We start from the raw sequence: 22,967 nt of genomic DNA on the forward strand, positions 1-22,967 counted from the left end.
CCAAGGCTAAATTTATTCACTGCTTATCTAAGAGCCCAAGTTTGATTCGTCAAGATTACGTAATCAAACTAGATCTTTCTGCGGATTATAATGAAAAAGTTACTGGTGCATTTTGCGTATCACCACACACAAAGTGGTTTGCTACTATTTTTTTTGTCACCTTAACCAATCTTTCTTTCCTCATTCTTAGAATATTTTGGTTATTAATATTATTAACTTATACATTCATTCAAATACATCTCACTACTCCTTAGGAGTATAGAGAAACTTTTTTTTTAAAGGGAAAAAAAAATTTTCTCCAAAAAAATTTCGTACAGTAAAAAAAAAAATGTCACCAGCACCAACGGTACTTGTACTTGGCGGCTTAGGCTTTATAGGCCGCAACTTTGTTCCCTATCTTTATGAGAATAAGCTCGCTTCGGAAATAAGAGTAGTTGACAAGTCGTTACTTTTAACGGCTAATTTGAACCCTAGACAAAGAGAGGCGTTTGAAAATGTAGAAGTTAAGCAAAAGGACCTGGTTGATCCTGGTACTTAAAATTTTAGACGAATTATTTCATAACAAATTTCCTTTTGTTATATTTAGAGTTAATGACGCGTTATTATTAACACACGTTGCCATTTTTGTACAAATATTGATGATATTATTTGATCAGCTTCCATCAAAGAAGTTTTTACTCGGGAAGATGAGAGTTCATATGATTATGTGTTTAATTTAGCTGCCGAAACAAAATATTCACAAAATGAAAGAGTTAGTCGTCAAATTCGATCATAAAGTGTATTAATATTTTGTTGTATAAATATGCGCTAATATTTGTATATATCATATGAAACTAGGTTTATGAAGAACGTGTCTATTTATTATCAGTTCGTAATGCTGAAGAGGCTGCTAGACGAAGAGTCAAATGCTTTGTAGAATTGTCGACAGCAGAAATTTATCAAAGCGATAAAGTAAATTGAATTGTAGTTGTAATATTTTACGTATAAAATTAAAAATTTATTAAGTTTCTTATCTGTTAAAGAATCCCAGCAAAGAAGACGAGAAAATTAAACCGTGGACTATTATGGCCAAATATAAATATAAAGCCGAAGAAAAATTGAAGACGATCGAAGGTCTTAACCTGGTCATTTTGCGACCGGCTGTTATTTATGGAACAGGTGCAATAATGGGATTAGTCCCTCGTATTGTATGTGGTAGAATTTATCAATATACCAAAGAGGAAATGAAATTTTTGTGGGCCAAAGATCTAAAGATTAATACAGTCCACATAACGGATGCTGTTCGCGCAATGTGGCATACTGCTACCTGGTATGAGGAGAATCAGATAGCTGGTAAAAGAGTTTTGATTTATAACTTGGCTGATCAAGGCAATACAGGTGCGTAATTATTTGTTGAAGGTTTATTTTGAACGGACATCTAATTCAAGCGTATTTTTAGATCAAGAGAAAATTAACAAACACATAAGTAATATCTTCAACATACAAACTGGATTTCATGGAACAATCACTTCTAACCTTGCCCAAGTGTGTATAATCTCATTAAAACAAATTCATTTATGAATGTTTTAATTAATTTTAATTTTTTTTTAGTTGAATCTTGATAATGCCACTGATGAAATTAATGACAAACATATGCGTCCTTGGGTAACTCTCTTGAGGACTAATAAAATTAAGAATACTCCATTAAGTCCTTATTTGGATAAAGAATTATTATATAACAATGCATTGTCCGTTGACGGTACTAAAATTACCAAAGAAACAGGGTTTGAATATGAAGTACCTCAGATTACAGATGAAAAAATTCAAGAAATGATAGATGATTTTATTGTATTGAATTTGTGGCCCATTAATGATGATTAATGGTTATTATTTGTATGTTTTTAGTTGTTTGTATTTTATTCTTAATAGATTTTCTTATATTATTTTAAAGAAATTTTATTTAGGTATTATAAAATCTACTGGTTTATTGTAATACATAATCTTCCCTTTTTATTTGATTCTTCGTTTCATCGTTGTCTAAATATTCTAATAAAGCTCTTTTAAATAATAGTACAGTTGAAAATCGCTAACTATATTTGAATTGCGGTCGGTAAAAATTAAATCCATGTTATTTATATCAAAAAAAAATTTTGAGCTTTGGTAAAAAAGGCAATATAATTGTAGATCAATTTTCGCTTCGCTGAATACAACATTCTCATTTAAATGATGATCCCGAACATTAATACCGTTATATTGTAGATCATTTTAGAAAAAAAGAATATCATAAATTTATAAGTTCCATTCGTAAGAGATTATATGGATAATAAAGATAATAAGATATTGCGAATTACGAAATTTATTATATTAAAAGTATAATTTAACGCGATTTATTTTTTTTATTGACGACTTTTTTAAAGAATCACACGTGTTCAATGTCTAATTAGATTGAATGTATATTGATAATTAATTATGTAGTTTTTGTGACATATTTTCATTAAGAATAAGAATATGATTAGAAAGAGAATTAAAATATATTTGAATAATTATTTAATAAAATTAAATTTTATAAGAATGCAGCAAAAGAGATTAAATAAAAATAAAAAATTATTTTGCTGATTCAAAATAGTCCATTTTCCATATTATCATAAATGTTCAAAATAGCTTAAGATAAATTTGCACGGGCGAAAAAAGTGACAACAAAAGTAAATAATAACATGACCCAGCCTTGAATTGGTGATATCATGCCTGCTGCACTAAGAAGGGTATTAGGATTCTTAGTCGGTGTAGGTGTTCCCGGGGTTCCTGGAGCTGAAGGAGAACTATTACCTTGAACGACGGTAGTTGAAGGACCTTTGGGAGCTTTAGGAGCTGTTGCACCACAATTACCGGTATTACAAGCACTAACACAAGTAGGTGTAGTGGGATTACATTTATTTATGCATGCTTGTTGATCGGCGGTACATGTAAAGTATGGAATGGTTTGCGTGTATTCTAATATAATTAAACGAAACGGTTAATTAAATTTTTTGTTCGTTAGTCCGCTCGCAAGTATTTGTTCGCTTTACATGTAGAATAATAAAATAATTACCGGTGGCATTGGGTCTTACGCCATTTGAACACACACAGTCATATTGAAGTGTATCTGGTTGACAAAAGTTGGTTGTTGCATCATAACCATTATCCCAACAAATATTTGTACAAGAAGCTATTTGATTATTACACCAGGTCGCTTTAGTTGCGGGATCAACAGTGGAGGCTAAAAACAAAATATGTTAAAAATGGTATTTTTTAAAAAGAAACTCAAAAAATAACAACAACAACTACTTACGATCAAAAGGGTGAACTTTTGTTATAACAAGAAATAAAAAGGTAACGAAAAGAAGTTCTTTTAGTTGAAACATGATTATTTGAAAGTTGAAAAGTTTAAATTTTTATTATTATTTTTTCTTTTTGAAGGAAAAAAAATTAAAAAATATCTTTTAAATTTTTATTATTAAGTAAAAAAGAAAATACAGTTCAAAAGAGAAAAAATATTTTTCTGTTAGAAATTCAACAAATTGAATACAGTTATAAAATTTTTTTGTTCAGTACAAATTATTTTGTGTAAGATACTAAGATGTCTATAATTAAGTATAACTTAACTTGTTTTGTCGATTATAAATTAAAAATGTCGTATCCCGATAAAGCCACAAGGAGAAAAGCATATGCCACGAAGATAAATTTAGCTGAATCCGATCTTCAAAAAATTCATACTAAATATACTATGCAAGATAATAATGAGTTGCATTAGCTCTAGTAAAATTAGTAAAAATTTATAATTTTTTGTCGAATGATCAGCCAAATCTATTGATCCTTTGTTTCTACTGAAAAATTATTTGTAGTAAGATTTTCCGTATATTCTAAAAATATATATGTATATTTTTTAAGAAGTGATTATGTAAAAAAACTGTATCTTTTCGCGTGTATATCTATTTTAAGTGGCATAGTAAAAAAGAAAATCAGGGGAAATGGGCACAGCAAATACTTGGCACAGAAGACCTCCATTTTAGGATCGTGCAACTAAAATATCGTAATAATTTATTATATAAAAATATTTTTTTCTCACTGCAAATCAATGCATAATTTATTAAAATACATAAATAATGGATGCACTGATTTATCGGTCTTTTTTTACATACATAAGTTCGCTAAAGTTTACCATCTTAACATAGAAAGCATTGAGCAAGTAACGTTTCCTAAATATATTATGCAGTCGCTAATATAAATCGATCGTCATTCTGGATTTCTAGAATAAGAAGTTTCGATCAGTATAAAATTAATCCTGCGCATGGGTTGAACAGCAACCAAATAATTAAATTTTGGAGGAAATGATTTGTCTATAAAAAGGCAAATAAGATAAACCATTTCTTGAGGATGAAAGTCCGTGCAAAATGAGACAGCATACGCATTATTTAACATTTTAACGGTAAAGAAGGAAAGAAGGTAGAGAAAGGAAGAAAGCGGAAAGAAATGACTAATAAGTATTCGGAATATTTAGGAACTTAACAAATGATAAATGTAAAATAAATAAATAAAATACGCACAACCCGATTGGTTTTTTTTAGTAAGTTTTAAATTTTGGGTTGAGATTCTCTTGTCCAATTATGTATTTGAATTTTGTAAAGTTATAATGTGATCGAATTTCGAAAACGCCGTTGACACGAAAATTTCCGGGCGAAACATGCCGAACTTTCCCGATACTGTATATGTAACGAAAATTACGCATATTGTGATTTAATGATATCTAACTGTTTTCCTCCTGCTTTTTTATCTTTTATCAAGCTATGATGAATTCATACGTTTTTTTATATAAACCTCAGCTTTTTGACGTCTATTCCCCTAAGACTCATTTATTTCATTTTAATAAATACTCTATTAATTGATTCGAAATTTCAAAACGAAAACTATGACTCACTCTAGAATCGAAGAAGAACTTCATGACACCGCACATATTGATTATGATCATGTTGCAATACAATGGAATCCCTCGGTTGCTCAATTATATGAAGACGCCCTAAAATACGAGTCAGGCTCTGCCATTTCTTCTACTGGCGCTTTAGTAACTGCCTCTGGTAATAAGACCGGCCGTTCTCCGAAGGACAAACGTATCGTTGACGAACCTGGCTCTACAAAAGATATTTGGGTAAATAATATAATTTTAATAATTTAAATCATTAATTTATATTGATCAATCAATTTGTGTGTTCTTTGAATAATAGTGGGGTCCTGTTAACACTAAATTGCCAGAACATGTTTTCCTTATTAACCGCGAACGTGCGGTTGATTACTTAAATACTCGCAAACGTATTTATGTTTTTGACGGTTACGCTGGATGGGATCCTAAATATCGCATCAAGGTCCGTGTTGTCTCAGCTCGTGCCTATCATTCCTTATTTATGCGAAACATGTTAATACGTCCAACTGAAGAAGAACTCGAAAACTATGGAACTCCTGATTTCACTATCTACAATGCTGGTGCTTTTCCGGCAAATCGTTACACATCCGGAATGACGTCAACAACTTCAGTAGCAATTAATTTCCATATGAATGAAATGGTCATTTTAGGAACTGAATATGCCGGTGAAATGAAAAAAGGAATGTAAGTATTTATTATAAAATTTTACATTTCATTATTGCTAAATATCACCACTGGTGATAGTCACCTTACCAGAATTAGGGTAGAATTTTGGGCAGAATTAATGATGTCATGAAACTCTACCCGTTAATATTTGCTAATGCTGGTGCGGTGAGAATCACCTGCGGCGAGATTTAGCAGTGCCCTTCCCTTCAGAGATTTCTTAAATTTGAATTCATCTTATTTTTTTTAGTTTCACAGTCATGCATTATTATATGCCAATAAAACATAATGTTTTATCTTTGCATTCGTCTGCAAACGAGGGTGCTGATGGCGATGTTTCCATTTTCTTTGGTCTATCTGGTACTGGCAAGACCACTCTATCTGCTGATCCAAAACGTTTCTTGATTGGAGATGACGAACATTGCTGGTCAGAAGATAGTATCTTTAATATCGAGGGTGGTTGCTATGCTAAGTGCATTAACTTGTCAGCTGAAAAGGAGCCAGAAATTTTTAATGCCATCCGTTTCGGCTCAGTCTTAGAAAATGTCGTATATGATCCACAAACACGTGTAGTAAACTATGACGATGCTGCACTTACAGAAAATACTCGATGTGCTTACCCAATTGAATATATTCCAAATGCGAAAATACCTTGCATATCATCAGGCCATCCCAAGAACATAATCTTGTTGACTTGTGATGCATATGGTGTGCTTCCACCAGTTTCAAAACTGTCTTCAGCGCAAGCTATGTATCACTTTATCTCCGGGTATACTGCCAAAATTGCTGGTACAGAAGATGGCGTTACTGAACCAGAAGCTACATTTTCCGCTTGTTTTGGTCAACCTTTCCTCGTATTACATCCATATCGTTATGCCAAAATGTTGGCAGAAAAGATGGAACAACATTCAGCTAATGCTTGGTTAGTTAATACTGGTTGGAACGGTGGTGCTTATGGTATTGGTGAGCGCATCAAACTTAAATATTCCCGCGCTATTATTGATGCTATCCACTCTGGAGAACTTGCTCAAGCCGAATACGAAAATTATGAAATATTTAATTTGCAAATTCCAAAAACATGTTCGGAAGTACCATCAGAAATTTTACACCCTGCGAAGACATGGAAAGGAAGTCAAGAAAGTTATGTATCAACTCGCAATTTATTGGCTCAACGTTTCATTGAAAACTTTAAATTGTATCAAGATCAGACAACCCTTGAAGTTGTCAATGCTGGTCCAATTCTCTCCTGATTTTTGTAATATTTGCTTTTTTTTTAAAAAAAAAAAGTAACTTGTAAAGATATTTAGATTATTATCCCTTATTTTTTCTTTGTAATTAATTTAATATTATTTAGATATAGTTACTGTATTCAATTTAGACGTAAAGTTTAATAAAATAAATTTTAAAATTCTGCAAATGCTTCAAAATTTGATTACTGATTCAACTGATAAGTTTAAACTTGATAGTTAGCTTATTAAACAAATTTATTATGAAGAATTTTAACCTATACATAAATGAAGCTATTTAGGCTTTTATCAATATCATTGTTGTCAGAATGCTTTTATTTATTTTATTTATTATTTATTTTCAACAGAAGTTTTTAGACTTTTTAAAATCACTAAAATATCTTTCTTTGGAAGAAATTTTAATAAACAAATATTCTGTTCAGCAATTTTATTTTAAAGCTATTTGTAATAAAGGTTTAAAAATATCTAAAAAGTGAAAAAAGGTGACTTAAGTAAAAAAAAGGTGTAAAAAAGGTAGATAGAAACAATTTACCTTTGAATTTTTAAGTACTTTATATTAATTTGTTTATTCTTAGATTTATGAATAAATCTTCCTTGAATTTTCAATTATTTTTTTATTATAAAGTAATTTTCATTAATATTAAGGATATTTAGTATTTACAATTGTAATCTACTGTAATTTGCTTATTTTACTAAATTAGAAAATTCTTATATATTTACTAGTTTTTAAATATATACTTTTAAAAACTATTATCAAAATCTCAATATTAAAATACAGTTAACTCAGTGTTAACTTCCTTTATAGTTACTCTTATTATAGTCACATTTTACTATATAGTCATACTAGTTAGATGTTTAAAATATTTTATTATTAAAATCTATCCCAATTTATTTATAATTACTATCACATCTATAGCGCTTATTACAAATATAATTCATAATGAACATTCCAAAAATCTTATATTTTTTTTTTATAATCACAGTTATATAAAAAATATAATAAATTGCTTGGCATCTAATGATCACAAAAGACATAATACAGCTTACTAGAATTATCTCACTAAGATAAATCAAATAATAGTAAACTGGTAGTTTCATTTTTCTATAATTACTGGTTAATAAGTTTAATGAAATGTTTTTTAATTTATATATACTGTACTACTAAATATTTTATTTAATTGCTCAATATCCAATGATGATAAAATGATGGTTAATAACTTTTTGAAATTAACTAATCAAGACAAATTGAATAATACTAAAATTACTTTTCTAGATAAAATTATCTAATAATTATTATTTTAATACTTTTTATATAACTTATAATCTATTATATTTTAAAAAATAATTTTAGCACTATTTGATTTATTTTAATTAGACAATTCCAAAGAATTATTAACCATCATTTTATAATTACTAGATATTGTAAAATACTTGATAATGTAGTAAATATAATCAAAAAATATTAAATGCCAATTTTGATATTTTATTAAATAGCTTATTAGCCAGTAATTATAAAAAACAAAACTACCACCATTCAAGTGAAATAATTTTAATGAGTTTTATTACTGGCTGTATTCTTCTAAAATTAGTTACCTTCTAAAATTAAACACCTTTACTAATCCTATAAAAAAAGAATATCTGGAAAATATACTGAAAAAACTAAAAAATTTAAGTTGAGTTATTTTAAAATCTAATACAATTTTATATATATTTGGATATTTTCCATATATACCTGAATGTTTTCTGTATATATTTAGATGTTTTCAGTTTTTTCAGTATATTTTCTTTTTATAAAAACTAGTATTGCTAACCAAAACTCATTTAATAATAAAATTCAAAAATCTAAAACTCAAAAACTTTATTTTTAATGAAAAAATTAGTGAATCTGAAACTTTTCTAAATTATAATTAATTTTGAAAAAGCATAAAACCAGTTTAGACAATTAATTTTAAAAAAATAGTTTCAAATTAAAATTTTGAAAAAATAGTTTTAGCAAGTATCCTTAATAAGGACAACTTTTTAAACTTTAATAAAAAGATTTTTATATAAAGTACTAGTAAAAAAACTTTCAAAATTAAGCATCTTCCTATGGTGCCGGAACTCTATACTCAAAAATGTTTCAAATTTTTAATTTATCACGTGAGAAGCACAATAGCCAATAAAAACTCACAATTTTAGACAAAAAATAGAAAAAACAGATACGAGCATATACAAAAAAGGAAAAAAAAGGAAATCGGCTAAAGAATAAAGCAGAAAGTAGTATTTATTTAAGAACAATCAAGCTAAAATGGGGTTGAATTTAGACTTTTAAGTAAATTAAGGATATTTTAAGCCATTTTAAGCCTTAAAATAATTAAATATCAATATGATTTATGTAAATTCTCATAAAATAAATGCATTTATGTGACTTTTTGTTTCAAATTTAGGCCAATCATATAAAAATAACCAAATTTCAAACGCTTATAACTTTTTATGTAGATATTTTTTTGAAAATCTGACCGGTAATTTAATAGTACTTGTCTTGTAGAATAAAGTTACCAGTTTATTTCTTTGAAATTCTATTTTATTAAAGTGTTGAAAGATTTATAATTATCACAATTTTATTTTTGAGTATAGAGTTCCGGCACCATATGTTTTTTAACCAAAAACTTTGTAAAAAAAAAATGACTAACTTTGGAAAAATATGATACCATATTTGGCGGTAATTAAGCATCTCTTTTTTGCACTTAATGCTGGCCAAGATGCTCATAATTTTGGTCAAAATCGCCATAATTCTGGCTGGAAGTGCTTATTTTTGGGAGGGATGCTTAATACGATGTCAGACAAAATCCTAATATCCATTTTCCTGACAGAACGTTTGCCTAATACTGTTGATCTACATTAGTTTTAATGCTGGTCAAAATTATTGGGAAAATGTCCTGTTGGAAAATTTTCTGTCAGGAAATTATAGTGTAATAGCAAAATATGGTATATCTTTTTATAATTACTAGTTATTAATTTAATAATTTTTTTTATTAATAAAGCATATTTAATACTTTATTAATAAAATTTTATATTTCTATAAATATACAGTTATCATTGGATATAATAAATCTGCCGTTCTAAGCATTTTAGTTCAGTATATCTGTATATGGTAAATTCGATATATGATATTTATATTATATACCGAACTGTTCAGTATATGAATTTTATCCAATTAAATTATAGCAGCATATACTGTAATATTTAAAGTTCAGATAATTACATAACTTACTATAACAAATAACACTATGTTTTATTTAAAATTTATGTATTCATTCAATTTTTTAAGTATTTACCAGCTATTTAAATGAAAATTTTATCTGATATAAGCAGAAATAATTTTTCCAGTACGTCCATTCTTTTATATTACTAATTAAAGTTATGTGATAGTTCAGTATACTAAATATATAACTGATATACTTGGGCTAGCTAAAATAAGTTCAGATGCGATATATAGTAATTTATTATGTGATTTTGTTATATCCAGTACAATTAATGTTCTGAAAAAATCTGATTCGATTTGTATTTGTAGATCTGATTCGGAAAACAGATCAGATTGAATCATTTTTTATGATCGGCGATCTAATGCGAATCAAAAAAATTTGATCCATTTTGGATAAATCGAATCAGATCAGTTATTTATTTAAATCAAATCAAATCAAATCAAATCAGATTTGAACAGATTCAGATCAGATTCAGATCAGATCTGAATCTTAGAAAATAAAAAATGGTTTGTATAATATTTTTTATTAAGACAATTATAAATCATTTCGCAACAGTTTATATTAAAACAATTTAAAAAAACTGTTGCGAAATTGTTCTTTTTTAGTTAAATAAACCATTTTGCAACAGTTTATATTAAAATTGTTAAAAAAACCATTACAAAATAATTTTTTTAGTTAAATAAACCATTTCACAATAGTTTATATTAAAACAATTTAAAAAACTGTTTGAAACAGTTCTTTTTAGTTAAATAAACCATTTCGCAACAGTTTTTATTAAAATAATTTAAAAAACGTTGCAAAACAGTTCTTTTTAGTGTGTAATTAATTATAAAAAAATCAGTTTTATAAAACTTGGTAAGTTTTCAGTACAAACAGGTCTATATAAAATAAATACAAAACTACACTAATTTATTAAGTATTAAACTACTTATTATTTTAAAAAGGACTCCACATATGTATTATTAAGTGGATTTTTGAATTATGAAAATAAATTCTGTATAAAATATAATCTTTTTTAGAGGGAATCCTTTTCTTTCAATCAATATCTATTCAGTAATTTAACAAGATCAACTGTATACAATAAAGAAAATATAAAAAAAAAGAATAAAACAAAAAAAAATCAGAGTAAAAAAGGGTTAATAAAATGTAAACTAAATAGTAAAAACTCTAACATTTCAAACTTTTATTTGGTTCAAGCATCCTGTCAATTGGCCAGTGATCTTAATAGCACCTGAATTTTAGCAAGAATAATTAGTTTGTCACTGCTGTCAAAGCCTTTTATTTCTTAAAAGATTACTTCTACTTTCTAAAGACTTTTTCTTTTTACTTTTATTTATCAATGTTTTTATACATAATATTAGAATCTTCATCTTGATTCTGCTTTTAATTGGAATTCTTTTTTGGTAGTCTATTTCTAAACCAATTTAAGATGGATAAAAATATTGAATCTAAACATCTTTAAATTTTTTAAAATTGAATTTAATATTTAAAATTTTGTTCAAATTTACCTAAAAGTTGTAATATATAATTAATTTTTTACACTTATGACTTTGAATAATTTTAAATGCTAAAGTACCATAGTAGGATTCTCAACATTATATAAAATATTTTTAATAATGAATTTGGATAGGTTTATTATAATAGTTTAAAATCTTTTTATTTATAAGTCCAGAATACTAGAAACTATCATATAAGTATACCTTCAAATGGAGCTGTTCAAACTTTATTATTCCAAATTGATTGACATAATCACAGTCATATACTTCTTTTGAATTTTAATTTTATTATAATAATTTAATTCCAAATCTGCAGATTCATTAGAATATCAAGTTATGTCATAGACTCATAGTAAAGGGAATATGATAATTCATAAATAATAATTTTATAGACGTTAGCTTTATTTAGTAGTGTATATATATCCAGTCATAATTATTAAAATATGTAAATTTAAACTTCTTAGTCTTTTGCTATTGCGATGTAGTAAATGATATACTACTTTTCTTAGAAGTATTATTTTGAATGTTTTATTTAATAACTACAGATGTGAATGATATAGATCTATTATTGTCAGAACCTGAATTTTCAAAAATAATATCAGCATAAGAAACCCATTTATTCTTACCTTTTAGAATAAATAACTGGATTTGTACAGTATATTAAGGGATTTATTTTATGTTACAGGTAGTATATCTGATGATCGGTATTTTAGTTTTTTAAAAATTTTTATTTGTATCAATTAAGTTTTATAAATGACTGGATTATCATTAGTTGGAAATTAAGTAACTTTGTTCTTATGTACTCTTCTAATAGTCCAAATTAAATAGTTACTCAAAGATCTTTGTAAATAAAAAGAAGCCATATAAAGTGAGAAAATTTTTCTTTATCTAATATTCCTAAGATTGTGAACTTGTTTGAATATAAAGTGAAGATTTTATCAAAATAACTGTATATTTCTAATGTAAACTTTGTAAGGTTTGATAAATACCAATTACATAGATAAAGTAGTATGAACTTAGAATTATTTCAAATATAATAATGAAGTCATTTCTGTTAAACTGTTAATAAGGCATTTTACCTTTTCTTTACTAATAATATAGTTATTATTATTAACAAAAAAACCCATTTTTTAGTAAAAATAATATTGCTGAAATTTTGTAAAAAAATAATCTATGCAATTGGTAAAAAGAGTTTTTTTCATTATTAATTTAATAATATATATATTAAATTATAATATCAAGTATCCTATAGGCTATAGGATCATAATGCTGATTTTTTTGCTTATATCTGGCATGTTACGCATATTACGTTATTTATTGCCAGATATTATTTTATTTATTAAGTGCATTACAAATTATTATGATTTACATTAGCAATACAATTTTTCAAGACAAATGAAAATGAATAGAATAATTATTAAAATTATTAGAATTGAATAATCCTTATATATTTTTCAAATTCATTTTAACATTGACGTTATTATCAGATATTTCAATATTTGTAATATTTTTATTTTCTTGGTAATCCACATTTGTAGAGTTATGAAGTGGTTGCAATCGTTCGCTATTTAAATTTTGCCCTAAAAAAAAAAATTGTAGCAAATAAAGATACTAAAATAAAAGAAAATTTTCCAGTATTCATACTTTTTAATAAATTATTTGCACTACTAAATTTATAGCTTTCTTTATTGCCTTGAAAATTAGATTCTTGTTGATTATTAAAGCTTGAATTGCTAAAATTATGAGAATTATTTTCAAGCTTATTGTTATTATCTAAGAAATGTAAAAAAGAATTTGTAAATTTACATTTAAAATTAAAATTTATATTAATTTCATACTTGTTTCTGATTCATTATTTTTGAGATTTAAAGCTTAACTTAACCCATTAAGACATAAATCTTGCATTTTAAATTTGGATCATTTATAACTTTTTAATCCATTTAAAGAATAATGTTGTAACACTGACATCACTTCTATATTTAAAAATCCAAGATTTTTTAACAATTCAACCAGTGTTTTTCATATACTATGATTTGTAATTTTGTGCTCTATTACATCTATATCACATTTTTTTGCAAGTTCATGTAAAAAATTTTGCATTTTCTTTTCATCAATGTTGCTTATCTTGTATCATCTATTAAAATATATAAAATTTAAAATCATAAAATTATTAATTTATATAATAAATATATTATAAGCGGGACATATATTACCTAATATTTTAGGGGGTGGGTGGAATGGAGGGGATCTTAGGTTACACAGTTTATTATAAATCACGTGATATTAGTGGCTTAGATTTTATACATGCTTTATTAAAAAAATTTTCAGTATATACGACTATCATTCTTTATCCGACATGCAATCCCTAAATATTGCCTCAAAGAGAGGTTGCTTTTGCTGTGATGGAAGAAGAGAGAAATCGTCAAGGACTCTCGAATTTTGTTCTCTAGATTTCCCTTTAGGTCGTCCACGACTGACAGGATGCAACGTTTTTTTGTGGTTCATTAAATAAGTAAGAGTTGGAAAATACTTATTGCACGCGGAGTAACAAAGACGCGAATAGGCTGTTTGATCAAGGGACGGGCAGTGAAAATCGTACCCAGGAATTTTCATGAGATCAAAATATTCAAGGAGATGTATGGCATTTGTGAAATGTCCGTCTTTAGCTTTCGTAACTGGAGGCAAAAAGCCATTATTCAAAAAAAGAAAATCCATGGCTTCTTTTGCACGAGGTGGTCCACAGCAGCTTGTATTCGTGCAATGTTTAATATCAAGAGAATACTGGCATAAATTACAGTGATTTTCGATCCATGACCATGGCACAAAACATTCTGGTGAGTCGTCTCCTTTTTCTTGTTTTCTTTTTTGTTGTTTTTGTTCTTCTGCTTTTTCTTTGTCTGTACCTTCGAACTCTAAATTTTCGAATGGATTAGATAGCTCTTCAACATACTGTGCATCAACTTTTTTCCCAAAAATCAAATCTCGACGCCAAATATCGCAAAGTGTTTCTCCAGCATATCGGAAGTTTCGCAGGGCCAATTCTGGAACAATCACTTTACCTTGTGTATTTAGGTGCAATCCAAAGTGATCAATCGGTAGTGTAATACCTGCCAATTTTCCAGATAGTGTAGCCATGTCTCTTTCGACAGGATTATACTTGGATTGTCCTGGGGCATGTGTTCAAACAGTCAAGTAATCTAAATCAAACTTTCGAAAAAGTTGACAGTATATTTTAATGTTCTTTAGATGTCTTGGATTCTCGTCCGGCCCTCCATCTACCAGTAATACTCAGATCGGTCGAATTTCTCCACCAGTTTTCAATACATCATCATATTGAGGATCCAGGACAAGGCTTTCAAGATCTTGCATAAAGCAAGGTAAATGAAAACGTACAAGAAAACCATTGACGGCGTACAAAAATGGCAAGTTGTCTGTTCGTAATTCATCATTTGACTCGTTTAGTTTTGTTATAAAGTAAACCGATTCTGAACCAACTTCTGCGCATTTCCTGAGGAAAATCATGGTCAGCTACACTAACAGGTTCATTAACTGACTGCAACGAATGAAATATTTGACCTACAGCAGGTACTCCAAGACCTATCTTCGCCTTGTCATCTTGTGAAATAACAACGGAATTATCGGCAAAGGCGGTAGCAAATTGCCTTGCATATTTAGTAGATGCAAGACAATAATGACCATCAGGATGGTCACGTGTTTCAGTACGCGAAACTCCCGCTACTGAGACTCACACTGGATGATGATGTGCTTTTGCGGCTATAGAATTGGATTGGCGAGGCAGCAGGTAATTGTTCAATGTTATTCTCACCATATAAACATCATAATTTTCTTTAAGATTTTTGCGCAAATGTTCGATAGTTCGCACTTTAATCACTTCCTTTCGTCATTTTTTATCAGCTGCTCCAAACTTGATCGAATCGTAGATATGATTATGCAAATTTGGATGTTCGAAAAGAAATGGGGGCCGACCAGGCTTATCATATAGTATTACCATCTGGTCTTCGTGAAGTATTTTTCTTTTTTTTTTCTTTGCATTTTTGAGCATAATCAGCATTCCTTTTTAATTTAATAATTCTTTTCCTGTTAGATCCAATTTCAGCTCGATGACTTCCTATTTTCAAGTACGTATCATGTCGAAATTGATAATCTGTTGAAATATTGTAGATCTGCTCGAATTCACTAATCTTTTTTTTGGCTATTTTTATCTCATTTACCGCTTTTCTTTGTGCTGATGCATTGACAGAAATTTCCAGTATAGGATCTGCCGAACGAATTGCAGGAAGAGTAGGAAGAGGAGGATGTGAATCTTTTCTAGGTGCAGAAGGTAATGGCCTTATTGTTTGCATATTACATAGATTATGTGACGTGGCCAGATAATTTCTAATCATGTCATCAATTTCCGGTCTACTCTTGATTTTAATTTTGTTCCACTCTTTTGCTACTTCACTACAAATATCAGCACGGTTAGGAGTTCCGTTCCCATTCTTAACCATAATACTATATACATAAGCGTTAACAAACTCTTGGTACTTATTTGTTGGTGAATGAAAGATTGATTTCTTATTAAATTTAGGGCTAAGAAAGAAGGTTTGACGAATCATTTTAGCACTGAAAATAAAATTATTGACGCGTTTGTTTTATTAAAAGTTTTTAAAATCAAATCTTGAAAGTTGAACGTGTCATGAACTCCGCAGCATCAGCAAGTTTTAAACAGGCGTATAAAGTGTTGAAAAACGCCATGTGTTGCTCAACGCCAAAAAACGTAGGGAAACGAACCCTTTGTCAATCAACGCTACTTAAAAACGTTTAAAACCGCATAAAACAACACCAATTTAAATGTAAAGCTACACGTAGTAAAACAACAATAGTTTAAAAACGCGTATACAATATATAAAAACGCGTATATTGATATTAAAAATGCGTCAAGCAATGGTTTTTTAGTCATCGTACAATGGTTAACATTGTAGTATTAATTTATAAACATATATTTTATTGTATATTATTAATATATATATTATATAAAATGTGTAAATTTATTTATGATAAAATACAGTATCAATACAAATATATTATCTAATGTAAATTCCTCTTGTTATAATTGGATTGCCGCGGATTTTTAAGCGATCAACGTACTAAATTTCCGTTGACAAAGCGCCCCTGGTGACACAACCATAACAAGGTGGGATGTGATTTTAACAATCAACTAATTGATCTTTCTACGCGATAATTATATTAATATATATTGTCTAATGTAAATCTATATAATTAAATAAAAAAAAAAAGTTTTCGAATATTCGAAAACAATTATTCCTAAAAAATGAAAGAAATGTTTAATTAGTAAAAAAATAAAAAAAGATGGTAAAGTTTCGCAATGAAACTTACCATTTTAAATTCTAACGCTCCTAATCGACACCTCGGAAGCCCTGAACCTATAAAAATAAAAAAAAACATTAGACAATGTTTTAAACTAAAAAAAAGAAAGTTTCGTAATACGAAACTTACAATCCAATCAATCCAATTATCCCAAGTACCCAAAGCCTACAAAAATAAAAAAGAAAACATTAGTAATAATATTAAAAAATTGATAAAGTATCGCAACATTTTGTTGCGAAACTTACCTATCACCATCCGGAATTCAAAATATCCCGAAGCCTAAATAAAAAAAAATAAAGATAATGGAATGTTAATAACCTTAATTAAAAAAAATAAAAAAATGGAAGTTTCGTAACGAAAAAATGTTACGAAACCTACCATTTTATATTTCCAGAAACCAAACCTGCAAAAAAAGAAATGAAACGTTTAGTTAAACGTTTCTTAAATAAAAGAATTAAAAAAAAACTTACCGTTTTCCAAAATTCCAAATCCGGAAATCGAACCTACAAAAAATAAAAGAAACGTTCGGTTAGAACGTTTCTTAAAGAAAAAAAGATAAAAACGAAAGTTTCTTACGAAACTTACCGTTTAAAGTCCCTCTTCTTAAATTTCCCGAAACCTAAAAAAGAATAAAGGAAACGTTAGTAAGAGTTTCCTAATAAAATAAAAAAATATTATTAAGTTTCGTAACGAAACGAAACGTTACAAAACTTACCCAACAGTTCGTCCATTTTGAACTCTCCGATCCTACAAAATGGATAAAGGAAACGTTTAGTAAACGTTTCCTAATAAAAAATTAAAAAAAAAATTAAAAAATTACCCTTTGAAACTTACAATATCCAAGATCCGAAGTTGAACACGCCGAAGGTCCTACACAAAGAAAATATAGGAAACGTTAGAAACGTTTCCTTATAAAAAAAAATGAAAATTTTTTTTTTTTAAAAAAAGTTTCGAAGCAAAATGCTTCGAAACTTACCCTTTTCCCGGCCGTTTCCCAAAAAGAGACCTACAAAAAAAAAATAAGATAAACATTAGAAACGTTTTCTTATAAAAAAAAATGAAAACAATTTTTTTAAAAGTTTCAAAGCGTAAAATTACGCTTCGAAACTTACTCTTTTTCCCGTTTCCCAAAAAAAAGACCTACAAAAAGAATTTAAAGAAACGTTAGTAAACGTTTCTTAAAAAAAAAAATATTAAAGAATAAAGTTTCGCAACGTTTCATTGCGAAACTCACCATTTCGTCTACCCGAAAAACCCGTAGACCTACAAAAATAAGAAGAGGAGAAACGTTAGTAAACGTTTCTTAAAAAAAAAAATTAAAACAATAAAGTTTCGCAACGGACTCACCTATTCTACCCAAAGTCGAAATCCCGTTTAGAAAACGTCTAGGAATTCGCAGACCTAAAAAAGAAAGAAAAACGAAACGTTAGTCACGTTTCGTTAAAAAAAAATGAAAAGACAAATAATAACTCGAAGCGTTAAAAACGTTTTGTTAAAAAAAGAAAAAATAAAAAAATCGGAAGCGTTAACAAGCGTTAGATTAAAAAAAATAAAAAAATTATATTACGAAGCGTTAAAAAACGTTTTGTTAAAAGAAGAAAATCGGAACGTTAGCCAAGCGTTTCCGATTAAAAAAATGAAAAAAAAGTTAATAACGAAAGCGTTAAAAGCGTTTCGTTAAAAAAAGAACAAAAAAATGTAAATCGGAAGCGTTAGCAAAGCGTTGATTAAAAAAATGAAAAAAAGTTATTAACGAAAGCGGTAAAAAACATTTCGTTAAAAAAATGAAATAAAAAAAACAATCAGAAGCGTTATCCAACGTTCCGATTAAAGAATTTTTTAAAAAAAACAATATTTCAGAAGCGTTTTCAACGTTCCGATTAAAAATGAAATAAAAAAATTAATCGGAACGTTAGCCAACGGTCCGATTAAAAAAAAAACAATATTTTGGAACGTTTTTCAACGTTCCGATTAAAAATTAAAAAAAATAATAAATCAGAACGTTTGCTAAAAAATAATAAATCAAATCGGAGCAGCAAACGCTCCGATTAGATTAAAAATAAAAAAAAACAATATTTCTTAAAAAATGAAATAAAAAAATTAATCAGAACGTTAGCTAACGTTCCGATTAAAGAAATCAAAAAAAAATAATAATATTTCGGAAGCGTTTTTCAACGCTTCCGATTAAAAAATGAAATAAAAAATTAATCAAGCTAAGTCCAACATTCCGATTAAAGAATTTTTTTAAAAACAATATTTCAACGTTTTTCAACGCCTGATTAAAAATGAAATAAAAAATTAATCAGAACGTTAGCAGCGTTCGATTAAAAATTAAAAAATAAATAATCGGAACGTTAGCCAACGTTCCGATTAAAGAAATTTAAAAAATAATAAATCGAACGCTAGCCAACGCTTCTGATTAAAAAAATTAAAAAAAGAATAATATTTCGAAACGTTACTAAAAAACGTTTCGTTAAAAAATGAAAGAGTAGTTTCGCAATGTTTCGTTGCGAAACTTACCAGAAGTTTGATACCTTCCAACTTTTTTCCGTATAAGGCTCATATCTCAGGAATTAATAACCTTATATTACGGAATTTACAGAGTTTTTACATGAATAACGGATAAAACTTTTTATAGGATGAAGGGGAAAACGAAAGGGTTATGGGAAAACGAAAGGGAAGGGAGAAGGCGAAGGGGGAACGAAAAGTGTAATAGAAAAACGGGAAAAGGGAAGAATAAAGGGCATAAAAACGAATGGGCGGGGATAACGAAAGCGTAATAGGAAAACGAAAGCGGGAAGGGGAGAATGAAAGGGCATGGGAAAACGAATGGGAAGGGGATAACGAAATGAATGGGAAAAACGAAAGAGAAAGCAAAAAAAATTAAGCTTTGCTAAAAAAAGTTTAATTTTTTTTTTGCTATACCACAGTGGCGCAGTGGTAATTATTAATCCAGTATCACGTGACACACGTGATATATCATTACATAAAATACGTAATGCTTAATATTAATTTTAATAAATATTTATAATTGTACAATGGTTAGATCGTGAGATTTGATATATTAATAGTGTAATTGAGTGTACGGTTCGGTTCCTAAGGTGAGTAAAAATAAATAAATTAATGTAATTTATTTAGTTGTGTTAATATACAGTGCGTTGAACTACACATTAGAGTTGAACGACGCGTATATTAACATTATGCGTTGGTATACTCCAGTATACGGGTGTTGATTAATATTGTAAAATGCGTTGAACAACTAGCTGGTGTTGATCAATGCGTATACTGGTGTGAATCAACACTTTTCAAACTTGCTGATGAGCAATTCAAATTTCTTTTTTTGTAGCGATTAGCAAGATATCTTTTCTTCCTGCAGCAATACGCAGCAATACGCAGCAATATGCAGCAATATGCATGATCGTCATATTAAAAATGTTGGCATAATTTTTTTGGATGGAATTTTTTAATGCTCGAGAATCAATAAATATATTTTTGAATACAAAATAAACTACTATACAATGAAATTTTTTATCTATCGTTTTTATTTAGTGTATTTTGTTTGGAGTGAGTGCTAATAAGCCGATGAAAAAAAAAACAAAATTCGAACATTTTTTTTTTTAAAAAAAAATTTTCAGCCCTTTTTATAATTCTAGATCTATAAAAGGAAAATGATTGACATTCACGTGATCAGATATCTTACCTGGGGGTGGGGGGTACACACCTATAATAAAATGATATGAGGTAATATATGTCACAGCCCTAACAATATTAGTAATTATTAATATTTACCATTTTTATCTGTAAATTCAGTTCTTGTAAATAAAAGTAAGGACTTGCATTTACTAGGCGGTTTGCAAAATATTTTTCATAAACAGATATAATTTGAATTTTTAAAATATCACCAGTATCACCTTCTATGTCATGTTGATTAGTTTTTGATTTTGGTATACATACTTCAATCCCACTTCCATTAACTTTTACTTTAAAGTCATTGAATTTCAAAATATAATGTTCTCCACCTCTTAATCCAAGAAATAGTACATTATAAAAAAAAACAGTTTTCAAAAGACCAGTAGGATTTTCAATATTTAATATAGGTAAATTAAATATTAATTTTACTTTATCCAAAGATAATGAATCTGATCCACAAACTTCTGCCTTTCCTTGTTCAGCAATATCCTTAAGCTTGCCATCTAAAATTTGCTACAAATCTGAAAATATTTGTCTATCTTTTAAATTTAAAGGCCTACCATTCATCGAAAGTATTGATTTAAATGTCTATTCAAAGTATTAATACAAGCATTAATTGAAGTAGCTTGAATATCAGCCACTTTAGTATTACTTTAGGCCGAGTATACTTACCAATATATTTCACACTATTACAAAAATTTTCAAATTTATTAAGCTATGTATTTGTTGCTCTTTTTGTATTAAAAACAGTAGACTAGAACCTAAACAATATATATAAATGTAGGTTTTGAGTTTGCTTAGCCAACATATAAAAATTTTTTCCTATGTGAGATTTATTATTGCTCATTTGATAACATAATTTTAAAATAGTCAGATATAATTATGCGTAGCAGAGTATTAAATTATTAATAGTCAGATATATAATTGCGTAGCAGGATAGATTTTTTTAATATATATATAATATATATTTTACATTTTCACATTAAAAAAATCTAATAAAATATGTAAACAAAGTTATAAACATATTTGTATAAAAGAAATTTACCATTTTTAATACAAAGATTAAGTTAATTGTATATGTGATACAGGAACCATTTTTAGACGTGATTGTGTAATGTATTTTTGATAAAACAAATACGTGTCCACGTATTAAACATTAAAATAAATCATATACACGTTTGTGTAATATTTAAAAATATATATTCAAAATGAGAGCAATGGGTAGATGGAAAGGGAAAAATGTGTTTTTCTGTTTTTTTTTTATAATTTTACACTATAATTTTTGTAATAATCAATAAAAGTTATTTCATTTTTACTTAGAAAATTTTTTAAAAATATTTTTTTTTGATAAATTTTACAGTAAATTTTAAAAATAAAAATTCCGCGTATTGGTGACGTTACGAAAAACATGAATAAATCCATAAATATCTATTCAATTCAGTGTTCGGCAAATGACTTGAAATGACTAAATAATTCAAATGATAAATGACAAATGACATTAGTGATACCTGGCTAAACTCTTTTTACCAAAAATTTCAGTTTCGTCACCAACTAGTTTTGGTTTTATCATTGACTAAACTATATAGTAATATTTTTTAAATTTAAATTTTATTTATATAAAATTATAATTTTATTATAAAAATATATTAAATTATATTATACATAAAATAGTTTTATAAATTTCTTTAAAAAATATTATATTTTAATATAAATTTATTGTTTTTTTTTTATAAGTAATTATTATAATTAAAAATCCATGGAAATCTATAAAAAATCTATGGAAATACTATGAAATATTGAATTTCGGCATTTTGTCTTTTAATTTTAAATGTTTAAACTATTTCAGTTTAGTCAAATGACTAAATATTTCGGTTTCGTCCAGGATCTCTAAATGACATGTCATTTCGATATTTCCAAATGACAAATAACCTTGGTCATTTGAATGTAATTTTGGCCAGCATTATGATTTTTACACACCTTACGGTTCGGTTATTTTTTTAATTATAGTAATGATTATGTATATAATAAATATTGGAAGAATCAAATCAAATGATTAAAATGACCAAATGACAAATGATTATGAATAATGACAAATAATTTCAAAATGACCAGGTCATTTCTGAACACTGATTCAATTATGATAAAAATTTATATGTAAGTAGATTCAAACCTGCTGAACAACTTTACTTAAAAAGGTTTTGAATATTTCCTTTGACTAAAATGCCTAAATTACGTTCTGAAGTTATAGAACAGATATACGAAAATATTAATAAGAAACATTTATAAGTTGTAATATTACAAA

General features: G+C 27.7%; 5 protein-coding genes across 6 annotated transcripts; 2 read left to right on the plus strand and 3 right to left on the minus strand.

Annotated features, from left to right (window-relative positions):
- The first annotated feature begins 123 nt into the window (after positions 1–123).
- Positions 124–2,069, plus strand: OCT59_010803 (uncharacterized protein). Of its 2 annotated transcripts, XM_025309238.2 has the most exons (6): positions 124–530; positions 657–751; positions 838–951; positions 1,023–1,377; positions 1,439–1,524; positions 1,591–2,069. In XM_025309238.2, exons 1-6 carry the CDS (start codon positions 329–331, stop codon positions 1,858–1,860), a joined length of 1,122 nt encoding a protein of 373 aa, XP_025180396.1. In that variant the 5' UTR covers positions 124–328; the 3' UTR covers positions 1,861–2,069. The 2 variants fall into 2 exon arrangements, with proteins under 2 accessions (XP_025180396.1, XP_066000771.1); XM_066136110.1 differs by having other exon boundaries at positions 1,439–2,069.
- Positions 2,070–2,301: 232 nt separating this feature from the next.
- OCT59_010804 (uncharacterized protein) lies at positions 2,302–3,568 on the minus strand. Its single transcript, XM_025316477.2, has 3 exons — positions 3,308–3,568; positions 3,068–3,235; positions 2,302–2,970 (listed from the first exon to the last, which is right to left on the minus strand). The coding sequence occupies exons 1-3, from the start codon at positions 3,378–3,380 to the stop codon at positions 2,642–2,644; spliced, it is 570 nt and encodes a 189-aa protein (XP_025180395.1). The 5' UTR covers positions 3,381–3,568; the 3' UTR covers positions 2,302–2,641.
- A 1,356-nt stretch (positions 3,569–4,924) lies between these two features.
- Positions 4,925–6,846, plus strand: OCT59_010805 (Phosphoenolpyruvate carboxykinase (ATP); the record flags this gene model as incomplete). The annotated part of the gene is made up of 3 exons (XM_025316476.2): positions 4,925–5,161; positions 5,238–5,617; positions 5,847–6,846. The coding sequence occupies 3 exons, from the start codon at positions 4,925–4,927 to the stop codon at positions 6,844–6,846; spliced, it is 1,617 nt and encodes a 538-aa protein (XP_025180394.1).
- Positions 6,847–15,579: 8,733 nt separating this feature from the next.
- On the minus strand, positions 15,580–16,203 carry OCT59_010806 (uncharacterized protein; the record flags this gene model as incomplete). The annotated part of the gene is made up of 1 exon (XM_066136111.1): positions 15,580–16,203. The coding sequence occupies one exon, from the start codon at positions 16,201–16,203 to the stop codon at positions 15,580–15,582; it is 624 nt and encodes a 207-aa protein (XP_066000772.1).
- A 4,540-nt stretch (positions 16,204–20,743) lies between these two features.
- Positions 20,744–21,232, minus strand: OCT59_010807 (uncharacterized protein; the record flags this gene model as incomplete). Its single annotated transcript, XM_066136112.1, has 2 exons — positions 20,744–21,168; positions 21,226–21,232. The coding sequence occupies 2 exons, from the start codon at positions 21,230–21,232 to the stop codon at positions 20,744–20,746; spliced, it is 432 nt and encodes a 143-aa protein (XP_066000773.1).
- Positions 21,233–22,967: the final 1,735 nt, after the last annotated feature.

This window comes from Rhizophagus irregularis, chromosome 19 (assembly GCF_026210795.1).
Source record: "Rhizophagus irregularis chromosome 19, complete sequence".
Lineage (NCBI taxonomy): Eukaryota > Fungi > Glomeromycota > Glomeromycetes > Glomerales > Glomeraceae > Rhizophagus > Rhizophagus irregularis.